This window comes from Esox lucius, chromosome 11 (genome assembly GCF_011004845.1).
Source record: "Esox lucius isolate fEsoLuc1 chromosome 11, fEsoLuc1.pri, whole genome shotgun sequence".
NCBI lineage: Eukaryota > Metazoa > Chordata > Actinopteri > Esociformes > Esocidae > Esox > Esox lucius.
In genome coordinates, this window is record NC_047579.1 from 46,752,622 (window position 1) to 46,774,499 (window position 21,878).

The window sequence follows — 21,878 nt, forward strand, 5'->3', positions numbered from 1 at the left end:
TGCTCCTTTGTGCGAGGAGGAACAGGAGGAGCACTGTCAGAGCCCTAAAAAAATACCTCCCTCGCTCTACTGGTGTGCATCTTTCTGACCAAACTGTCAGAAACAGACTCCATGAGGGTGGCGTGAAGGCCGGTGTCCTCTAGTGGGACCTGTGCTCACACCCCGGCACTGTGTAGCTCAACTGGCACTCACCAGAGAACACCAGAATTGGCAGGTCCGTCATTTGTGCGTTCTCTTCACAGATCAGGTTCACACTGAGCATGTGACAGATGTGAAAGAGTCGGGAGACGCCATGATGAATGTTATGCGGCCTGCAACCTCATCCAGTGTGACCGGTTTGGCGGTGGGTCAGTGACGGTCTGGGGAGGCACATCCTTAGAGGGTCGCTCAGACGTGCTAGCCAACAGGACCCTGACTGTTGTTAGGTACCGGAATGAAATTCCCAGACCCATCTTCAGACCTCATGTGGTCAGACGAAGGCCTTGATGATGAAGGCCTTGATGCCATTGACTGGCCCTCACGTTCCCCAGACCTGAATCCAATTGAGAACCTCTGGGATGTTATGTATCGTGCATCTGATGCCGCCAAGTAGTGCCACAGACTGTCCGTGATTTCAATTGTTTACTGTGAGTTTGAATCTAGCCCACAGTTGGTTTGAGATTTTGGTTTCTATTGACCGTTGTTATGTCATTTTGTTCTCAACGAATTACATAATGTACAGTAAAGACTTTGATCTTTAATATATTTAGTTCATCCAGTGGCCAAGGAATATGAGGCCATTTTACAGGACCAGGTTTGCCCCCTACGGTGCAAGCGCTGTTCCCTCACGATGTTCCAAAACTACAGGATGATAATGCCCCTACACACACAGCTTAATGAATTCAATAGTGATTTTACCACAGGCGGAAGATCACTGAACTCTCATGGAAAGTTCTGGAGCACAGGGCGCAAAGCAGATATCCACCTCTTTCATCACTCAAAGAACTTCAAGAATGGTGCAATATGCCACGATACACAGTTCAAAACTTGCATGACAGCATTCCAAGAAGGACTGGACTGCAAAAGGGGTGGCCCTACACCTCATTAGGTCCTTGATACTGCTATATGTTTAGGTGCTTTCCGTCATTTCATCCAACCCCTTGTGTGCACGGTGTGTCCAGTCTCCTGTTTCCCCTGTAGGGACTCACTAGTGTTGATGAGGAACTGGTTGGATACGCCAGGGTGATCCACATCATGGATGGCAGCAGCAAACAATGCAGCCAGGATCTCCAGGTCAGTGAACACAGCCTGACAGGGAGAGAGAGACAGTGTAACTGCCCTACAGGACTATAATGGGAAACTGAGTTAGCAGCATGCAGCTGTGCGCTTTGCTTTAAGGGTTGTTGGCTGTTTAGCCCTGTGTGGTGAGATGTGGTTCTTACGTCCAGGGCCGGTGTAGACAGCAGGACATGGGTTGACTGTGTGACATCAGCGGCGTGGAGGCTGTTGTGATAGGCCACATTGGCATGGTAGTGGTCCTCCAAAGTCATCACGTAGGTCACAAACGTGTCGACTGGGATCCTAAATGTCTTCAACAGATCCCTCTCCTATAGAGAGGAGGGAGAAGGCAGACCATGGCCAAACACTTAGAACTGTACTATACATGATGAGAAGAATCTCGAAAATCAGTCTGACTTAACATAAAACAACAACAAATACAGTGAGTTGCATAAGTATTCCTCTGGCAGTGTCATGTTTTAAACCAGTTTAATTTAGGCTTGGCTGTGTGTTTTGGCTCAGTGACTTGCTGAACGGTTGAACCTCTGCCCCAGTTAAAGGTCACTTGCAGAATTATGCTGGTTTTATGCCAGAATTTTCCTATAGTTCGCTCCATCCATCTTGCTCCGTCAGCTTTCCTGATCCCTGTCAATGAAAACCATTCCCACAACATGATGCTCCCACCTCAGTGCATTATGTTGGGGACGGCATTCTCAGGGAGATGAGCAGTGTTGACTGCCACCCACATACCATTTTGCATTTATTTGTTATTACTTTATTCAACTAATTATGTGTCTTCTGACGGCAGTTGGCATTTTCAAAGCAGAGGTGATGAATATGTTTGCAATCAAGTCTTTTCCGTTTTTTTTGTTTGTAGTTAATTCCAACACTGACATTGTAACAATTTCTGTAAATCAGTGAAAATAGCAGTTACATTTATTTTAGATAGTACAAGAAAATATGAAAAAGTTATTGGGGTTGAATAGTTATGCAACAGATTTATCTTACTAAAACAACAGTATTTTACCCACCTGAAAGATGGCAAACATGATGCAGCTGAGAGGCCTATTATTAGAGAACTCAGCCAGACGAAAGATATTAAGGCCCCACTTATTCAAGTCATCCAGCTCCTGGTCAAAAGACAACATCAGAGTCAGAATACCCTTCAGTCGCCTCGTACATCGACACATACAGAATTTGACACCGACTGAAACCGGTCACTCGACCATCCATTGAAGTGTCATTTCTGATCATTTTATTTGTCGAGGGAGTCTTGGTGTTTGTTTAAGGGACCCCTTCTACACACCTTGGCCAACGCATCCTCCTGTTCAGTCTTCACTCCGAAGCGTGGCATGGTGGTGTTGATGGACAGGCTGGAGCTGTGTGTCAGCTTCTTTACTCCACTGATATGACACATGGGCTTGTCCCGTTCTCGCTCACGGAGGGTCGGCGATGGGATCTCCACCTCGTTTTGCTTATCTGGAGGAGGCATGACGGTCACATGACAGAGGATCTAATGCTTACTATAGGCCTATGGTGTGCTATATCCACACAGTATGCATCCATATCACAGGGACCCACTGAGTCTCAATATGGACTTGTATAAAAAGCAGATTTCAAAATGTATTTACTTTAATATCTGTTTTCCTTTCCATACAACAGCCACTCCATTTGTAAGAGTCTTTGTTTGTGAAGTGTTGGGGCTTTGTTTGTAAAATGCAATTATGCTTTTCATATACACAACTTTGCCTGATAAAAACACACTATTATTATTACACATTTTGGCAATATTTGACCAATCTTTTTGTCAGAACTGTTTAAGCTTTTGAAGAGTATCGATTTATATAAATCGTTCTCATGCTTCACATTTCTTTTATAGAATTTAGGTTAGGACATGTACTTGGCCACTCAAGGACAACCTTTTTATTCTTAAGCTACTCCACTACAGGTTTGGGTATGCGCTTGAGTTCATTGTCATTCTGAAAGGGGAAATTTCAACCCCATTCAAGCTTTCTTACAGAAAACAACAGGATTTCTTCAAGGTCTTTTCTATACATTGCTACATAAATTTACCATTCTATTTTGAAAAGTATTCCAGTCCAAATGCTGAGAAATATCATCATAGCATGTGCCACTATGACCTGCTTCGCAGTAAGGATGACGTTCTTTAGTTCATGTGCCATGTTGAGTTTGTGCCAAACGTAAATGCTTTTCATTCATGCCAAAATGTTTAGTTAGGTCAGACCAGTAAACTTTTTGCCAAAGGCTACAGAATCTCTTGAGTGTTTTTGGCTTATTCAAACAGGATTCAATGTAGGCTTCCATATGCAAGGGCTTCCTTTTTACCACAATATCAAAAACTTTAGTTTGTGGTGCTTGGGATATTGATATCACATGCACACCTTGCCCAGTCTTGGCCATAAAAGCTCTGTTAAAGTTGCCACTAGCCTCTTAACTCTCATAACCTGGCCTGAGGCATTTGATTTCAAGATGATAAGACAACACACAAAACCAGATGAACAATGTAAAAATAAATGCTAATGATCAAGTTATACAAGGGAATAGACAATATACATGAAGGTGCAATAAAAGTGTACTGCTTCAAGGTATTTTGCAATTCTTTCCAGTCACTGGCAGTGAAAAATTTAAATTAATGAGGACAATTGGAATTATAGGCTTGTAGATACTGTATCAACTTGACTGCAGATTACTATTGGAGTGCAAGATGTTAATAAATGAGATTATGTTTAGTTGGGGTGTAATTTGGTACCAGTGAGTCTAACATTGTTTAGTGTGAAGATCACAGTGAAGAGGTGTTGGTGACAACTCATTCACTGGGCTTTTTACTGGCAAGCTATTAGACTATCACACCATAGTCAAGGCCTGGCCGGATGGTAATATTACAAGGGTATACTTTGCTGCTTGGGTGCAGAACAGGAATTCTTGATTCCACTTGACAGAAGTTAGGTTATATGGGTATTTATGTTTGTTGGCTATTATTGATTGATTGTGCAGAATCCAGTGAGGGTCCAGTTGTATGAAAGATATTGTCATTGCCTTAAAGGTGGATGAGTGAGTGACATTCATGCAAGAGTCACTTCGTTAGAATCCACGGATAATTGACACTGTGATGAACAGTCATAGATATCGCAAAAAAAAGCTTTGTACTAAGCTAGGCAGTACTCTGGGAGCCCTAGTTTGCTGAGCAAACTGCAGAATAAACACGGTGGGTCTGAAGATGGTAGGTTTGCTCTTTGTTGATTAGGCATTCAAAAACTTTAGACAGGCTGAGCACAATAAGCAGTAGTTCGGGTCTAGGTTGTCCATCCCTTTTAAAAGAGGAATGAAGGCAGACACTTTCCAAATCTCAGGATTACAGCTGTTCCCTAATGAGGGGTTTAACAGGCAGGTGATAGGAGATAATAAAGGCAGACAGCTTCAGGAAAACAGTTACAGGATTAAAGGAGAAATGAAGGGTTCTCTGGGGGAGACATTTACGGGGCTGGCAGCGGGGTGGCAGGGGGGTGGCAGTGGGGTGGCAGCGGGGTGGCAGCGGGGTGGCAGCAGGGTGGCAGGGGTTAGAATTGTTCATTGACACAATCTTATCATAGATAGGTAGTTGAGATTACTGTCATTTTTCAAATTTTTTCAATTAATCTTTTCATTTCTCATTCATTTTCAATGGATTTTTAAGTGGTAAATTGATGTGGGAGGTGATACTTCATTTTTATTTATATATATATATATATATATATATATATATATATATAATAAGTTTGTAACTAAATACGTAACTAAAAAGGTTTGTAACTAAATACGTAACAAAAAAAAAATCGAAATGTAAATGTTCTGAAATCTGAGGCACTCATACCGCCAAATGTAAATATTATGTACCATTAAACAGCATTAGTGAAAGATTTTGCAGTGACAGTTCAATCAACAGATTGAATTTTAACTTGAAAAGAGTGGTACCCTTAAAAACCATTATATAGAAACTGTACAGAAACATCCTCCTTGAGAGATCACTTTTTTCTTGTCTTTTTATTAGTTCTGTTTGAGACTGTTCTTTCAGCGGCGTACAGTAAGTATAAAAGTCAACAATTTCCAGATCACAAACCTTTCACTCTCAAATCCTCTGATGTCTCTTTTGGTGATAATGTGATGGGGTTAGGATACCAGAGGCTGGGGTTGAGGTTGCTGTCACTGGCAACTACTATGTGGTGCTGTTATCTTTCTTGATGTTTTTGTTTGATACATGTTTGATAAATTTTTTCAACACTGAAGGCATAGGTCATTTAGCCAAGGTTAAACAATCAAAACTATTTAACTGGTGACAAAATCTGACAGCGGTTTGTCACAAAATACACACATCGTTTTACACTGTCATCTGTATATAGTGTTAGCCATACTCATCCCCAGGATATTGCATACAGTTGTGCTCATAAGTTTGCATACCCTGGCAGAAATTGTGAAATTTTGGCATTGATTATCACATAGTTGTTTGGCTCCTTTTTAAATCATAATGATAACAGAAATCATCCAAATGGCCCTGATCAAAAGTTTACATACCCTTGAATGTTTGGCCTTGTTACAGACAAGGTGACACACATAGGTGAAAATGGCGATTAAAGGTACATTTCCCACAGCTGTGACATTTTAAATGTTCAATCACTTATTAAGAAGTGGACAATTCGGGGATCTCTTGATACCAAGCCAAGGTCAGGTAGACCAAGAAAGATTTCAGCCAAAACTGCCAGAAGAATTGTTCAAGATACAAAGAAAAGCCCACAGGTAACCTCAGGAGAAATACAAGCTGCTCTGGAAAAAGATGGTTGAGTTGCTAGAAAGAAGCATTGACAATGACCCTAAGCACAAGGCCAAGTTGACCCTCCAGTGGTTACAGCAGAAAAAGGTGAAGGTTCTGGAGTGGCCATCAGTCTCCTGACCTTAATATCAGCCACTCAGGGGAGATCTCAAACGTGCGGTTCATGCAAGACAACCAAAGACTTTGTATGACCTGGAGGCATTTTGCCAAGACGAATGGGAAGCTATACCACCTGCATAGACAACTATTACAAAAGACTGCACGCTGTCACTAATGCTAAAAGGGGCAATACACAGTATTAAGAACAAAGAGTATGCAGACTTTTGAACAGAGGTCAGTTCATTCTTTTCTTTGTTGCCATGTTTTGTTTTATGATTGTGCCATTCTGTTATGACCTACAGTACAGTTCAATGTGAATCCCATAAGAAATAAAAGACGTGTTTTGCCTGCTCACTCATGTTTTCTTTACAAATGGTACATATATTAACAATTCTCTAAAGGTATGCAAACTTTTGAGCACAACAGTACAACCCACCAAAGTCTGGCACAACAACTACTTAGACCTGGTGGCAGTGACTGTACCATTCTATGGTAGGGATCTTCCTTAGTAAAGTATGTCATCTTATGAATTATGCCAGTAAACATACTTTGAGGTTTTGCTCCAAATTATTTTTGTAAACTAACACTTGTCAATTACATCCAGTCTAGCCTGAGCCAGCCACAAAATACTCAAAAAGAGAAGCTAACTAGATAGTAGCCTACAATCCCAAATGCAATGTCCCTTCAATTAGCTAGGTAGTAGTAACATTTTATCACGATAAACAAGTTCACAGTTCAAGTACTACCTTCATCTGTCTGAGGTCAGTACAGTACTGTATCTACAAACCGCTCAGCTGTGCTTGTACAGCTGCCCCACCACAACAACGCCACTTTCTAAAACTTGGCAAACTGGCACTTGGGTTAACAAAACACTTGGGGAAATGTGTTGTAGGAAATGATTAGTTGGTGGACTAAGCTGACCAAATGCCAATCACACCAGGAATTTCTTACAAAAGTCTTTGTCGCTAAACAAGGCCAAGTTTGACAGATTATTCCACCAGACATTCCACATCTGGAAACAGGATTAGGTGTTAGTTTGTTTCTGACTAACTGTCTTCAGCCCACAAGGAGGGTAAAAGCAGGGGAAAGGTTGCCCAAAATTCTGAAGCAGTTTTCCTGTAATTCACACAGATGTCTTGACATCATTGACTGTCATCATAAACCTACTGTATGAAAATGAAACTGTCCAAGAAGAACTAGCTTCCTATTGTGATAAACCATGCTTACAATCCCAATTGGGGTCATACAAAATAAACAGGCCAAAGAAATTCTAGATTGATTATTTTGAAATGTCCTAACAGTTAAAATAACTGGTACCTTGTGAAAACATAACGTGATGTATGACATGACTGGATATTGCATGCAGTTCCGACGTTGCTTGAGTTGCTTTGTGTTTTACTAACTTTGCTTGAGATAATCCCAATGCAGCCTGCTCACATAACCATTAAAACAACGTAGTTCAGCGTGAGCTCCTTGCTCACTCAGCCTAGTACCTGCCACCCACTCAGTCTGTCTTTTCAGACCTCCCGGTCGTTTGACTAGCCTTTCTATTTTATTTCCTTTTTGCTTTTTTTTTTATTAAAACAAATCGATGGCATTTTTTGTGAAACAGTTTTTTTTCCTCTAGGTATTAGACACTATTCTGGACCTTCAAGTGATACATGAGCCTATTTTTTAAATGTCATTCCACATACTGCATTACCTTGACCAGAATTACATACTGTACATTAATTACAAAGACCTGGGTTCAGTTCTATAGAAGTGAGAAGACTGAGGTCAAGTGAAAGGTGACTGATGTGACTCACCCAGGAAGGTAGTCGAGATGTATTCAGACACCTGGTTCCCTGAGCGACTCATCTCTGAAAGGTGAGAAAGCTCCCGGTTCAACATCCTTTTAAACTGGGGGGAGAGGTGGAGAAAGAGATGGACAGAGACACAGCACAATATTATTAACAAGGACTGTGTGTAGACTCCCTAAATGAAGGACTCAAAGCTCTACTAATGAAAAAAACACAAATATCCGGAGAAGCTGCTTTGTAAATACACAGCATTTATTGTTAAAAACAATGACAAATGCCCTCTTCGTGATCTAAATCCTCAACCTGGCTAAAAATTAGGCACCGGTCTCATTTGTGTACAGCAGGACGATGCTGGATTTATATATCATGCTCAAAACAGAACAAAAGAAAACTCCAGAAATCGTGTTATATTATTATTTTATTTTCACTGAGGGCAAATTCTGTTAGATGCTGACGCATTATAAAACAGCTGAATAATAATGACAGAGAAATCCAAAAGAACACGTGTTTACTATCCAACATCCATACGGTACGGCGTGACCTTGTTTACAACAGGCAGACACCGCAGGAGCCTGGCAAGGCAACAGGGTATTGGAGCGGTGGTAGGAGAGCTGCCATTTTATAAATCATGTTCTGTTTCTTTTGGTGATGTCACACACCCTGCCTGCACAAGAGCATGTCTGCTGGAATGCTGGGCAGAACACGATGCTGAATGCACAGGTTGCACACTTCATGTCGCAAATGACAGGAAATAAATTTTTTGCGAAAGGCTTCTGATGATGTCATTATATCCACGAAATATGAGCCGATCCGGAGTGCCGGTTGTGGAATGTGTTTCGTTGCAAACAGAGGTTGTCACGGGCAGGCAAGTGCAGTGGGATTCAGACAAGACCCCTAAGTCTGTGTCCTACTGGCTGATCCTTCACACATAATAATCTCCATGGCAACCAGAGAGGTTGCCACGGCAACATCCGTCCTCACAGTCAGTCCTGTAGCATAATGAGAGGGAGGGAGGGAAGCGGCTGTAGCTTGAGTGACAACCCGAGTAGGCAGGTGTCTGTGACCTTTCTCAAGGTCAACCCCCCAAACAGCTTTCTTTCTTTTGTTTTTTCTCTTTTCGTTCCCTCTTTTCTCCTCTCCTGTGTTCTCCTGACCACTCTTCCCATCTTGTTTCCTCAACACTCCTCTCTCCTCCCTGCTTTACTCCTCTGTTCCTCCCCTTCTATTGTCTTCCCCTATTCTCCTATCATCTCCTCCCCTCTGTTTTCCTTTCATCTGTTTTTCTCTTGTCTCTCCTGCTTTTTCCATCTCCTGCTCTCTCTTACTCAAATGCCCGCCCGTCCTTCCTCCCACTCTCTCAACCTTCTCTATTCCTTCTGGTTTCACTCAATACTTTGTCCTTTTATTCATTCATTATTGTCCCCTATCATCCCTCTTTCCAGTCTAACAAGGTATTAGTGACACAGTTTGTTAGAACAGACAGGTCTTGTTTCCCGTTGTCAAAAGTCACCCCAACAGACAGATGACAATGATAATGAGAGTTTAGCAGCACTGGGTTGTATCTGAGAAGATAAGATGTTTCTATATGCTTCAGAATTCCTCCAGTTGCTGCTGTCAGCAGATGCATCATCAATGAAGACACTTTGAGTTGCCACAAATAATGTGTAGTACATAGCACCCCTCTACCATATTTCTCAGATGAGATGGTATGCCAGTACTTCTTTTTCTTTACACTTTCTCTGGTACTGTACATGTAAATATTCGCATCACAACCCCTGAAATGTGTAGAATCTTTTAGGTACTTTTCAGGTGTACCAAACAGCTTTTTGAAAAGCCCAATGTTTGGCGATGTCTTTGATTGCTTAGATCAGATTTATTCGTCTCATGATGATTTGACATATACATTTACATTTACTAACAGTGCAAACACACCTGCCTAATAAGAAACAGCGCCCCCTAAAAGCAGAGGACTACGTACAAAATCACTTTGAAGGAGCTACTGAGAGATTATATATAAACATACTGTAAATAGATATTTCATTTAAAGATGCAGATATTTCCCTCCAGATTAATTTATTATTTGGTAAAGATTAGCAAAAATGGCTTTGAAAATATGTAATGACAGAAATCAAACTGAAAGCAGAAAGGTGCCATAGAATGTGTGGCTTCATAGGTTTATTTTTAAGAAACATTGCACTGGTTAAAACAACACTGCTTTTCTTTTGAGCCAATCAAAATCATATATGTTGTTTTTAACATGCCTAGAAGAAGATACAGGTGTATTTTACCCACACGCACAGTATGGAAATGGCTTGAGATATAAAAAATGCATTCTCCATTAATCACACTGCAAGAACTGCCGAAGTTGGTGGAATCTACCTACAAAACTAAAATATGATGGCACTTCCCTGTCAACAAGCTATTTGGATGTTTTATCCAATGAATGCCTCTAGCCCTTTTCTGCAATCTTTCACAAGAAAGCCAATGATTCTGGAGAGCACTGTATAGACAGAGAGTGAGAGACAGACAGACAATTAGATAGATGGATAGATAGATAGATAGATAGATAGATAGATAGACATTTAGTTGATACACAGATATTGACATATATCATTCTGTTTTCGATATAACATTTTCTGACACTCAAAATCAATAATTTTAAAGTTCGATTGGTTTTAAGTTGGGAAATATTTGTAATAATTAAAGTTGCAAACAATATTTATGAGTTTACATTTTTGGCAACATTGAGGGAATGTTAGACAACATTAGACACTTCACCCTAATATGCAATTTTTTCCAAAGATACGTAGGATTTTAAAACGTTACTCCTGAACTGGACATAAAACTTTGTTTGCTGCATCAAGGTTCCCATGTCTTCAAATATCATATTTTCCAGAACATTAGCTAAAACAACATGGCTGCTATGAGTCAATGTGATTTTACTGTATCAAGGGTTTTCCTGTACAACTGAACCACCACTGGGCCTAAATGAACCACACCTTACAGTTTAAGTACAGTTGTGTAAAAAGGATATAAAAAGTCTACACACCCTTGTTAAAATGCCAGGTTTTTGTGATGTGAAAGATCATTTATCTTTACAAAGATAAATCATGTCAGAACTTTTTCCACTTGTAATTTGACTGATAATGTGAGCAATTCAATTGAAAAACAAACTGAAATCTTCGAGGGGGGAAAATTAAAAATAAAAACCTTACAACAACCTAGTTGCATAAGTGTGCACACTCATATTACTGGGGATGTGGCTGTGTTCAGAACTAACCAACCACATTCAAACTCATGTTAAATAGAAATCATTACACACCTGCCATCATTTAAAGTGACTCTGATTAATCACTAATAAAGTTCAGCTGTTCTAGTAGGATTTTACTGACATTTTCTTAGTTGCATCTCAGAGCAAAAGCCATGGTCCGCAGAGCTTCCAAAGCATCAGAGGGATCTCATTGTTGAAAGATATCAGTCAGGAGATCTCATTGTTGAAAGATATCAGTCAGGAGAAGGGTTCAAAATTATTTCCATAGCATTTGATACACCATGGAATACAGTGAACACAGTCATCATCAAGTGGAGAAAATATGGCACAACAGGGACATTACCAAGGACTGGACGTCCCTCCAAACTTGATGAAAAGACGAGAAGAAAACTGGTCAGGGAGGCTCCCAAGAGGCCTACAGCAACATTAAAGGAACTGCAGGAATTTCTGACATGTACTGTCTGTGTGCTACATGTGACAACAATCTCCAGTATTCTTCATATGAATGGGCTATGGAGTAGGGTGGCAAAACGGAAGCCTTTTCTTACAAAGAAAAACATCCAAGCCCAGCTGAAGTTTGCAAAAACAAATTGCAAGTCCCCCAAAAGCATGTGGGAAAATGTGTTATGGTCTGATGAAACCAAGGTTGAACTTTTTGGCCATATTTCCAAAAGGTATGTTTGGCGCAAAAACAACACTGCACATCACCCAAAGAACACCATACCCACAGTGGAGCATGGTGGTGATGGCATCATGCTTTGGGGCTGTTTTTCTTCAGCTGGAACCGGGGCCTTTGTCAGGGTGGACGGAATTATGAACAGTTCTAAATACCAGGCACTTTTGGCACAAAACCTTCAGGCGTCCGTTAGAAAGCTGAAGATGAAGGTCACCTTTCAGCACGATGACCCAAAGCACACATCCAAATCCACAAAAGCATGGCTTCACCAGAAGAAGATTAACATTTTGGAATGGCCCAGCCAGAGCCCAGACTTGAATCCAATTGAACATCTGTGGGGTGATCTGAAGAGGGCTGTGCACAGGAGATCTCCTCGCAATCTGACAGATTTGGAGCAGTTTTGCAAAGAAGAGTGGGCAGATATTGTCACCTCAAGATGTGGCATGCTAATACACTCCTACCCCAAAAGACTGAGTGCTGTAATAAAATCAAAAGGTGCTTCAACAAAGTATTAGTTTAATTCAAAAGATTTCAGTTTTTCAATTTAATTGTTCATGTTATAAGTCACATTACAGGTGGAAAAAGTTCTGACATGATTTATCTTTGTCTCATTATTTTACATTACAAGAACATGGCATTTTAACAGGTAGACTTTTTATATCCACTGTAAGTGTGCATGCATAGTTTTTCTATGGTGTATTGCTATTATTGGGAGCATGTTTAACAGGTTTTATTACAGTTTTTCACAATCACTAACAAACTAAAAGTGGTTCTATGAACAATATACATAAAATAATGTTGCAACATTTCTGAAGGAAGACTACTTAGCCCATTTCACAAAGTGTGGAAACGGGTGAATAGTGCTTATGTTATGGGTTGCTACACGTAACTCTCTTTGTAAAGCAAAATGTTGAACATGTTTTCATGTAGAAAACACTGCCATTCGATAACAAAATTGAAATCATTGGAATCTAAGACTCAATAAACAGTTGTTGAGGTGTAAACACTAACAAGCCTATTAGTCAACAAGCAATCATGATGTTGGCATGAATAAAAAGAACGTAGCTCACATATGTTTTGGAGCATTGGATAACAATATCAGAGAGAGTTAGAGGAAGGTTACAAAGGAGAGTAGGTGGACGAGGGAAAGGAGAAGAAAGAAGAACAAGGATTTTTGATGAGACTCTTTACACAGTACTTGACCATATTCTTGTACATTATATGACAGTGAGGGAATCTAGGCAATTGACTACAGCCAAACCTAAGCCATTTCAATGGTGATTCAATTGACTTTCAGAAATAGGTTACTTAACGTTAACTTATCTGACGACTGTGCTGAATACCCTTTTTTCTCTATTCTGAATCTTCATTAGCCCATGCAGGACAATACAGGAAGATGACATTAACATTTTTGTAGTAGAATCAGGTGGGTAAATAATTGTGTACCAAATAAACCACTCAAAAGAGGGATCCTTAGAGTAAAGGTCTGGGCAGGTCTCTGATAAATAGAGACAATAAAACATGATCAGTTTGGTAGTACCCATACAGGTGAAGGCAAAACACACCATGCCGAGAGGAAAGGAGATCTCAGAGGAAAAAAGGAAGAGGGTAGTGAGAGCACATTGGTCTGGTGAAGGCTATAAAAATATCTCAATAATATTTGAGCTCCATCAGCCCACTGTGAGGCAAATCATTTCCAAAAGGATAGCATTTAACATAACAGCAATTAGGCCAAAAAGTGGATATCCTTCAACGATATCTCCAAGTGCCACAAAATAATAATAAATCAGGTAAATGCCAATCCAAACATAACATCTGGAGATATGCTGACCACTCTAGCTGCATCTCAGGTTACTGTGCATGCCTCAGTTATAAGAAATACACTGAATCGAAATGGCATTAATTGGATGGCAACTAGGAAGGAGCCTAAAAAACTAACCAAACTGCCCATCGTAACTTTGCCAAAGACCACCTGAACAAACCTGAATGTTTCTGGAAGTCCATACAGATGAGTCCAAAATTGACCTTTTTGGTCCCAATCCAAACCACTATGTTTGAAAAAAACACTGCCTACCACCAGACATTTTTTTATCCCAACAGTCAAGCATGGTGGTGGGAGTGTCAAGATCTGGGGCTGCTTTTCCTCCTCTGGTCCTCGGTGATTGCACATCATCAAGGGAACCATGAATTCAGAGGTAAACCAGGAGATTCTTGAAGGGAACATCAGGAAATCAGTCAACGAGCTAAAGCTGGACTGAAAAAGGGTCTTCCAACAAAAAAAAGACCACAGTATTCAAGTAAATTTACCAAAGAATGGCTAAGGAGAAAGATAATTTGTGTTTTGGATTGGTGAAGCCAAGATCTAGACATCGGACCCCACTCAATTGTCTTAGTCCTGTAAGAAGGACTGGGCAAACATCCCTCAAAAAAGATGTCAGAGACTGATTTGTGTGAGTAGGAGAAATTTACTCAGAGTTATAGAGGCTAATGGATGTGCAACAAGCTATTGAATGAAGAGTTACACATTTTTGCACACGATTTTATGAATTTATTTTAATAATATATATGAATCAAATGACCATCCCTGTAGGGTTTGCATATTTTAAAGCAGCACTGCATAGATAGACAGACAGACGGACAAACAGTAAGAGATACAAATATAGATTGATAGATTAGATATAGAGATAGATAGTTTAAAAGACAATAGATACATATACACGTAGATAGATATATGATAGACAGACAAACAGATAGATAGATAGATGGCTTGATTGCTCCATTGCTTTACTACAGTTCTGCTGAGTCATGATGTGCCAAGCACAATACATCCTCAGTGCCGGGACACAGAGACCGACCCCAGGCATTCCCACATCACCCCTGACTGATGGAACACAAGATGCCATGCTGAAGCTTTGAGGGGGCATCATCAGACCTCTGATTACTGAATGACAGTCAGGGAAATATGATGTGTAACAGAGAGACTTTTCATGCTCATCTCATTGTTCATTACAATTACAGTGATGCTCGTTTATTATAACCAGTTTCACTTTTTCCATCAACGTAGGCTACCATATATATTAATTTATTTAGCCAATAGTAATAGAAAGCCTGTTGCTGAAATCTATACTCTATCAAAACAAGAGCAGACAGTGGGGAATATCTTGTTATTGTTTTTGTCCTAAGTAAAGCACAGTCAAGACAACAGAGTCAAGACAACAGTCAAAACATCACAGTCAAGACAGCACAGTCAAGATAACAGTAAAGACAACACAGTCAAGATAACACAGTCAAAACAGCACAGTAATGACAACACAGTCAACATAACAGTCAAGGCAACACAGTCCAGACAGCACTGTCAAGACAACACAGTCGAGACAACACAGTCAAAACAGCACAATCAAGACAGCACAATCAAGACAACACAGCCGAGACAACACAGTCGAGACAACACAGTTGAGACAACACAGTCAAGACAGCACAGTCAAGACAACACAGTCGAGGCAACACGGTCAAAACAGCACAATCAAGACAGCACAATCATGACAACACAGCCAAGAAAACACAGTCGAGACAACACAGTCGAGACAACACAGTCAAGACAGCAGTCAAGACAACACAGTCAAGACAACACAGTCAAGACAGCACAATCAAGACAACATAGTCAAGACAACACAGTCAAGAAAATGGTTGACAAGGGCACAGCCACTGCGGCGGTCAAGAGAGCTCAGTCAAAACAACAGGGTCAGCAGATGGTAATGGGGAAAACATAGGACATCCACAACACACACTGCAAACTACAAAATCACCACTGTGTCCATATGTCCCATAATTTCTGAGCCTCTCTAATGTAAAGAAGATTCAACTGCTCGTACATTGTCTAAGATCGCAGGAAAATGCCGGGTGATCAACACTGAAGATTTATTGGGGTCAGTCTTTGTTAGTGGGTGTGTGTGTGTGTGTGTCAAGGAGGGAGAGAGACAGAACATGCTAACTGCCGCAGAGAAACAGAACTATTTCATGTCTTACCTCACATCCACTTCTAAATGAAACCCCACTATGCTCCTTGGAATGTATCTGTATTGATTTGTGTTTATTACACTGTTACAACAACAAAGTTCAAAATAGGGATGTAAGACAGCTTTTTGAGATTAGGTCTGTCGTGTGAATAGAGAAATCAGGTGAAAGGTTTGATTTGATGAGCTTAAGGTAGAGGTTTACTGCATTTTAGTATTACTGCACCCAATATCAGAGAATCAAAACAACATTTATCAGGCTAGAGGTCAGGTTTAATCAACTCCAAAACTCAGTACACACATGCTTAAATAATGCATATGAATCGCTAAGAGAAAATACAAACACACTGTTAGCCAACATACACACTGTTATGTCTGCCATCCACAAGGACATAGGCAGCTCTGCTAAGACAGTATTTAGGTCATCTCTCTCCCTGTCCGACCTGGTCTCTGCAATCAACAGAACTGACCTGCTCTACGTGGAACTTCAATAGTTCAACAAAATAACAAATACTAAATGAAACCGGCAGAGCAGCTTTCCAAGATGGCCGCATGTCAAGTTTGTCCTGGTTCCCTTCCCATCTCATTCAAGCCCTTCTAGTCCTACCTGGTCCCACCATCCGATGAGCCAGGGTCTGGTGCAGGTCTCACAGAACAGGTCCACCAGAGGGGTCCTGTGCCCCGCCGCCGTCCCAGACCCTTCTAGAACCCCAGCGGCGGCTGCTCCAAGGTCCAGCTCCAGGTCTGACCCTACTCCCCTCCCCTGCAGCTGGCTGTAGCTGGCGGAAGAGCGGGGCATGCGGTAGCCCCCTGGCACGGGCGAGGTGCAGGGGGACGGCGAAGCGGGGTCAATGGCCTCCACCACACCCATGCTGAGGGCGACGGGGGGCGTGGGGCGCCTGCCCAAACAGGAGGCGCGGTAGTGGAGCGGGCTGGGAGCGCTGCAGGTGTCCCAGCAGCATGAGGGAGGAGTCGCCGTCAGTGTGTGGGCAGCGTGAAGGCCGCAGCCGGACAGGCCGGGACACTCCAGAGCGACAGCTGCCCCCCCGGCGACGGTGGGGGGGGGTGGAGGGTGGAGGGGCAGGGTCCGCTGGCGCTCACAGTCTGTCCCTACATGCAGCTCTCCTGGAAGCAGGCCCCCCACCCAGTGAGTCCAAAGATGGGCCCCAGCGTGAGGAAGGTCCACGGGCAAGGGTGCCCTGAAATGGCAGGCCGAGAGCCCCCCTGGATCCCCAAGCTCCAGGGACTACATCTCATCCCAGCTGGTGAGCAGAACTGACCCAAATCGGACAGCCGGGCGGGTAGAGGGGGAGAGAGGAGGAGGAGGGGAGATGGAGGTAAAGAATGAAGGGACCGTCCGAGAGACACAGAGTCAACGGGGAAGGAGAAGGAAAGAGGCAGACAGACAGTCAGACAAGACAGAGGGAGATAAAAGAGGACTAAGATGTTTTTGAAGGATGGAAGGATAAAGATTATGACGACAGGGGAGGGATGATAACCGGAGACAAGAGGACCGTCTCTGAAAGTAACGCCGACGGAAAGAGAAAGAAGAAGGATGCAGAGAGAGAAGAGAGAGTGGAGCAGGCTGGCCTGGGCTGTAGCAAGCAGACGGTTGTTGGTCAGGTTGCTGAATCACAGTAGAGCTCTTGGTCTGGGAAAAACAGGCTCTCTCCTCGTCTTCCTAACGCGCGTTGCGTCTGCTCTGCACAGCGCCCCTCCCCCACGGTGCAGCGGATTCAGGGGCCAGGCCCAGTTGTCCTCCTGGTGCCTCAGCGATGATCCACACACACACACGCAGGCACGCGTGCGCGCTTCCCCCCGCAGTATCCCGGTCCCTCCAACGCGGCTCCCCGGGGCTGGTTAAACGATGCCTGAAGTTGAGGATAATCCAAATGCTTTGGGCTCTTCGTACTTCCTTCCACCTTTCTCCTCTGTAGCGAAGCGCTGCTGCCTCGTTACGCCGTCTCCCTGGATGCTATACACAGCCCTTGCAAGCTAATCAGCCAGTGTGGTAACGTGTATGTGTGTGTCCGGGAGAGCGTGTATGTATGTGTGTGTGTGTGTGTGTGTGTGTGTGCGCGTGCGTGCATGTGCATAGCCTGAACGCGCATGTGCTGCAGACAGTATGTATTGCTGTCGGAAGTGTGATTTTGTATGTGTGTGGGTCTTTATGTTGCCCGGTTCTCCCCCAGCTTCATCTGTTCTTCTCTGACACTCACTTGCATTTGATTCACACACGCGTGTACAAATACAATATGTATGCATCAACATCTTTACCGATACGCACACACACACACACACACACACACAGGCTCTCTCCCTCTCTCACTCTATCGGTCTCTATATTGCCCCCTTTCTGTCTCTCATAAACAAGCAAGACACACACAAATACAAGCAGCCATCTTTTATGTTCTAAAACAGCTGTAACATTATAAATTTCTCCTGTGGAGTGATTCGGAAAAAAAATAATAAGACACTGTTTCTTTAAGACAGAACTCGGTTGAAGAAACCTTGCTTCATTTTCATTGGTGGCTAGACAAGCGACTAGCCTCATGGTCAGAGTGGTAAGCCAATAAGTAAAAGGGAAAGGCAGAGCCTGCTGCTGTTCGTTAGCAACCAAGGTTAAAGCAGATACATCAGCATCAGGACCTGTCCCCCCTCTGCTCTATGTCCTCCATTCCCACCCACAGACCCTCCCCCTCTGCTTCTCCTCCCTACTTTCTCTCCATCCTAAATTCAAAGAGGAGCATCTTGCTGCAGCCCATTGCAGTCATGCGCACAAACACAAAGCATTTACAAAGATACAGTCTGAACACTAAATCAATTTAAAATAAAAGATCTGAGCAACATTCATGCAATGCCATCAATATCAAAAGGTCAACATCTGAAACATCACTGGGAATAACTCCTAGTGGCAGTTGTGTAGTGGTTAGTGGTAGTTGTGTAGTGGTTAGTGGTAGTTGTGTAGTGGTTAGTGGTAGTTGTGTTGTAGGGGTAGGGTAGTGGATGTGGTAGTGATAGGGTATAGTAGTGGTACTGGCGGTGTAGGGTCGTGGTAGTAGATATTTAGGGTAGTGGTGGTGTAGGGTTGTGGTGGTGTAGGTTTGTTTTGGTAATGGTGTATGGTAGTGGTGGTGTAGGTTTGTTTTGGTAATGGTGTATGGCAGTGGTGGTATAGGTTTGTTTTGGTAATGGTGTATGGTAGTGGTGGTGTAGGTTTGTTTTGGTAAAGCTTTAGATTAGGAGTAGTGGCGGTGTTGTGTTAGTGCTGGTTTAGGTTTGTTTTTAATTGCTTGATTACACACAGACTCAATTCAACTAGTTATGTGAATTCTAAAGACAATTGGTTGCACAGCTCTTTTATTATGCATTTATTGTTCTTTAAATAATTTCCCGAAACTGAAATGAAAAAACATGTCACTTAGCCCCAAAAAGGGGTGAAGACAATTTGAGAGCCACTGTATTACTGATTAAATATTTTTTTCAGCCTTCAATTTACATTACTAACATACCTCATAATGACAGTGACAAGATGCTTTTAAAAATGTATGTCAATAATATCTCACATACATACATTAATTATTCAGACCCTTTATTCAGTACTTTGTAGAAGCACCTTTGGCAGTGATCACAGTTTTCCTGGGTATGCCTCTACCAGCCTTGCCCCCCTGTATTCGGGCAGTTTCTCTCATTATTCATTGTAGATCCTCTCAAACTTAATCAGATTTGATGGGGGGCGTTGGTGAACTGTGATCTTCAGGTCTCCACACTGATGTTTAATGGGGCTAATGTCCAAACTTTCTCAAGGACATTCACAGACTGGTCCTAAAGACCGCCCAGTGTTGTCTCAGCTGTGTGCTTGTGGTCATTGTTGCTATGAAAGTAAATCTTCACCCCAGTATGAGGCCTTGTGACCTTTGGTTCAGGTTTTTTTCAAGGTCCTCTCTGTATTTTGCTTGGTTCATTCTTCCCTCAATCCTCACCTTTCTCCCGGTCATGATTCTCCCACGCTTCACTGTTGGGATGGTTTTAGCTAGGAAATGAGCAGCTCCTTGTTTTTGCCAGATTCAGCATTCAGGCATAATAGTTAGATTTTTGTCTCATCAGACCAGATAATAATTTTCCTCATGCTCTCAGGGACTTTCAGACCACATGCCATACACTTTGTACTCAGAAGTGGCTTCTGTCAAGCCTCTCTACTATAAAGGCCTGATTGATTTAGTGCGGCAGAGATGGTTGTCCTTCTGGCAGTTTCTAACGTCTTTGTAGAGACACTCTGAAGCTCTTTTTGAGTGGCCATTGGGTTCTTCCTTGACCAAGGCCCTTCCTGCTGGTTCCTTTGTTTGGCTGGTGGTTCCAAACTTCCATTTCACTGATGATGATGAAGACCATTTTGCTCCTGGTACTGTAACATTCAATAACCTAACCCCAATCTATGACTGAACACAGTTCTATTGCAGAGTTCTACTGCAAATTCCTTGGACGTCTTAGATTGGTTTTTGCTCTGATATGCACTGTGAAGTGTGGGAACTTATACAGACTGTTTTCTGCCTTCATAAATCATGTCCAAGGAGTTAGATTTTGCCACAGATGGGCTCAAGAGTCATCCCAAGGATGTTCAAAATACACAGGATGCATCTGAACTCAATTTGGATGTCTTGGCAAAGGGTCTGAATGCTTGTGTACAGTGGGGAGAACAAGTATTTGATACACTGCCGATTTTGCAGGTTTTCCTACTTACAAAGCTTGTAGAGGTCTGTAATTTTTATCATAGGTACACTTCAAAAGAATCTAAAACAAAAATCCAGAAAATCACATTGTATGATTTTTAAATAATGAATTAGCATTTTATTGCATGACATAAGTATTTGATCACCTACCAACCAGTAAGAATTCCGGCTCTCACAGACCTGTTAGTTTTTCTTTAAGAAGACCTCCTGTTCTCCACTCATTGCCTGTATTAACTGCACCTGTTTGAACTTGTTACATGTATAAAAGACACCTGTCCACACACTCAATCAAACATACTCCAACCTCTCCACAATGGCCAAGACCAGAGAGCTGTGTAAGGACATCAGGGATAAAATTGTAGACCTGCACAAGGCTGGGATGGGCTACAGGACAATAGGCAAGCAGCTTGGTGAGAAGGCAACAACTGTTGGTGCAATTATTCGAAAATGGAAGAGGTTCAAGATGATGGTCAATCTCCCTCGGTCTGGGGCTCCATGCAAGATCTCATTAATGATCATGATCATGAGGAAGGTGAGGGATCAGCCCAGAACTACACGGCAGGACCTGGTCAATGACCTGAAGAGAGCTGGGACCACAGTCTCAAAGAAAATCATTAGTAACACACTACGCCGTCATGGATTAAGATTCTGCAGCGCACGCAGGGTCCCCCTGCTCAAGCCAGCGCATGTCCAAGCCCGTCTGAAGTTTGCCAATGACCATCTGGATGACCCAGAGGAGGAATGGGAGAAGGTCATGTGGTCTGATGAGACAAAAATAGAGCCTTTTGGTCTAAACTCCACTCGCCATGTTTGGAGGAAGAAGAAGAATGAGTACAACCCCAAGAACACCATCCCAACCGTGAAGCATGGAGGTGGAGACATCATTCTTTTGGGGATGCTTTTCTGCAAAGGGGACAGGACGACTGCACTGTATTGAGGGGAGGATGGATGGAGCCATGTATCGCGAGATCTTGGCCAACAACCTCCTTCTCTCAGTAAGAGCATTGAAGATGGATCGTGGCTGGGTCTTCCAGCATGACAACGACCCGAAACACAGCCAGGGCAACTAAGGAGTGGCTCCGTAAGAAGCATCTCAAGGTCCTGGAGTGGCCTAGCCAGTCTCCAGACCTGAACCCAATAAAACATCTTTGGAGGGAGTCCATATTGCACAGCGACAGCCCCAAAACTTGAAGGATCTGGAGAAGGTC

General features: G+C 42.4%; 1 protein-coding gene across 5 annotated transcripts in view; it reads right to left on the bottom strand.

The window, feature by feature from the left end:
* pde4a (phosphodiesterase 4A, cAMP-specific) overlaps positions 1–21,878 on the bottom strand; it is an 86,077-nt gene that overhangs the window by 12,225 nt on the left and 51,974 nt on the right. For 4 of the 5 annotated variants that reach the window (XM_020051199.2, XM_010900063.3, XM_010900064.3 and 1 more), the window contains 5 exons: positions 7,987–8,080; positions 2,564–2,736; positions 2,289–2,387; positions 1,422–1,586; positions 1,188–1,287 (listed from right to left, as the gene is read on the bottom strand). In XM_020051199.2, coding sequence (XP_019906758.1) covers positions 1,188–1,287; positions 1,422–1,586; positions 2,289–2,387; positions 2,564–2,736; positions 7,987–8,080 — 631 coding nt within the window. Of the gene's footprint in view, positions 1–1,187; positions 1,288–1,421; positions 1,587–2,288; positions 2,388–2,563; positions 2,737–7,986; positions 8,081–16,547; positions 18,243–21,878 lie in introns of those variants that run through there. The other variant, XM_010900066.3, reaches the window with a different exon arrangement.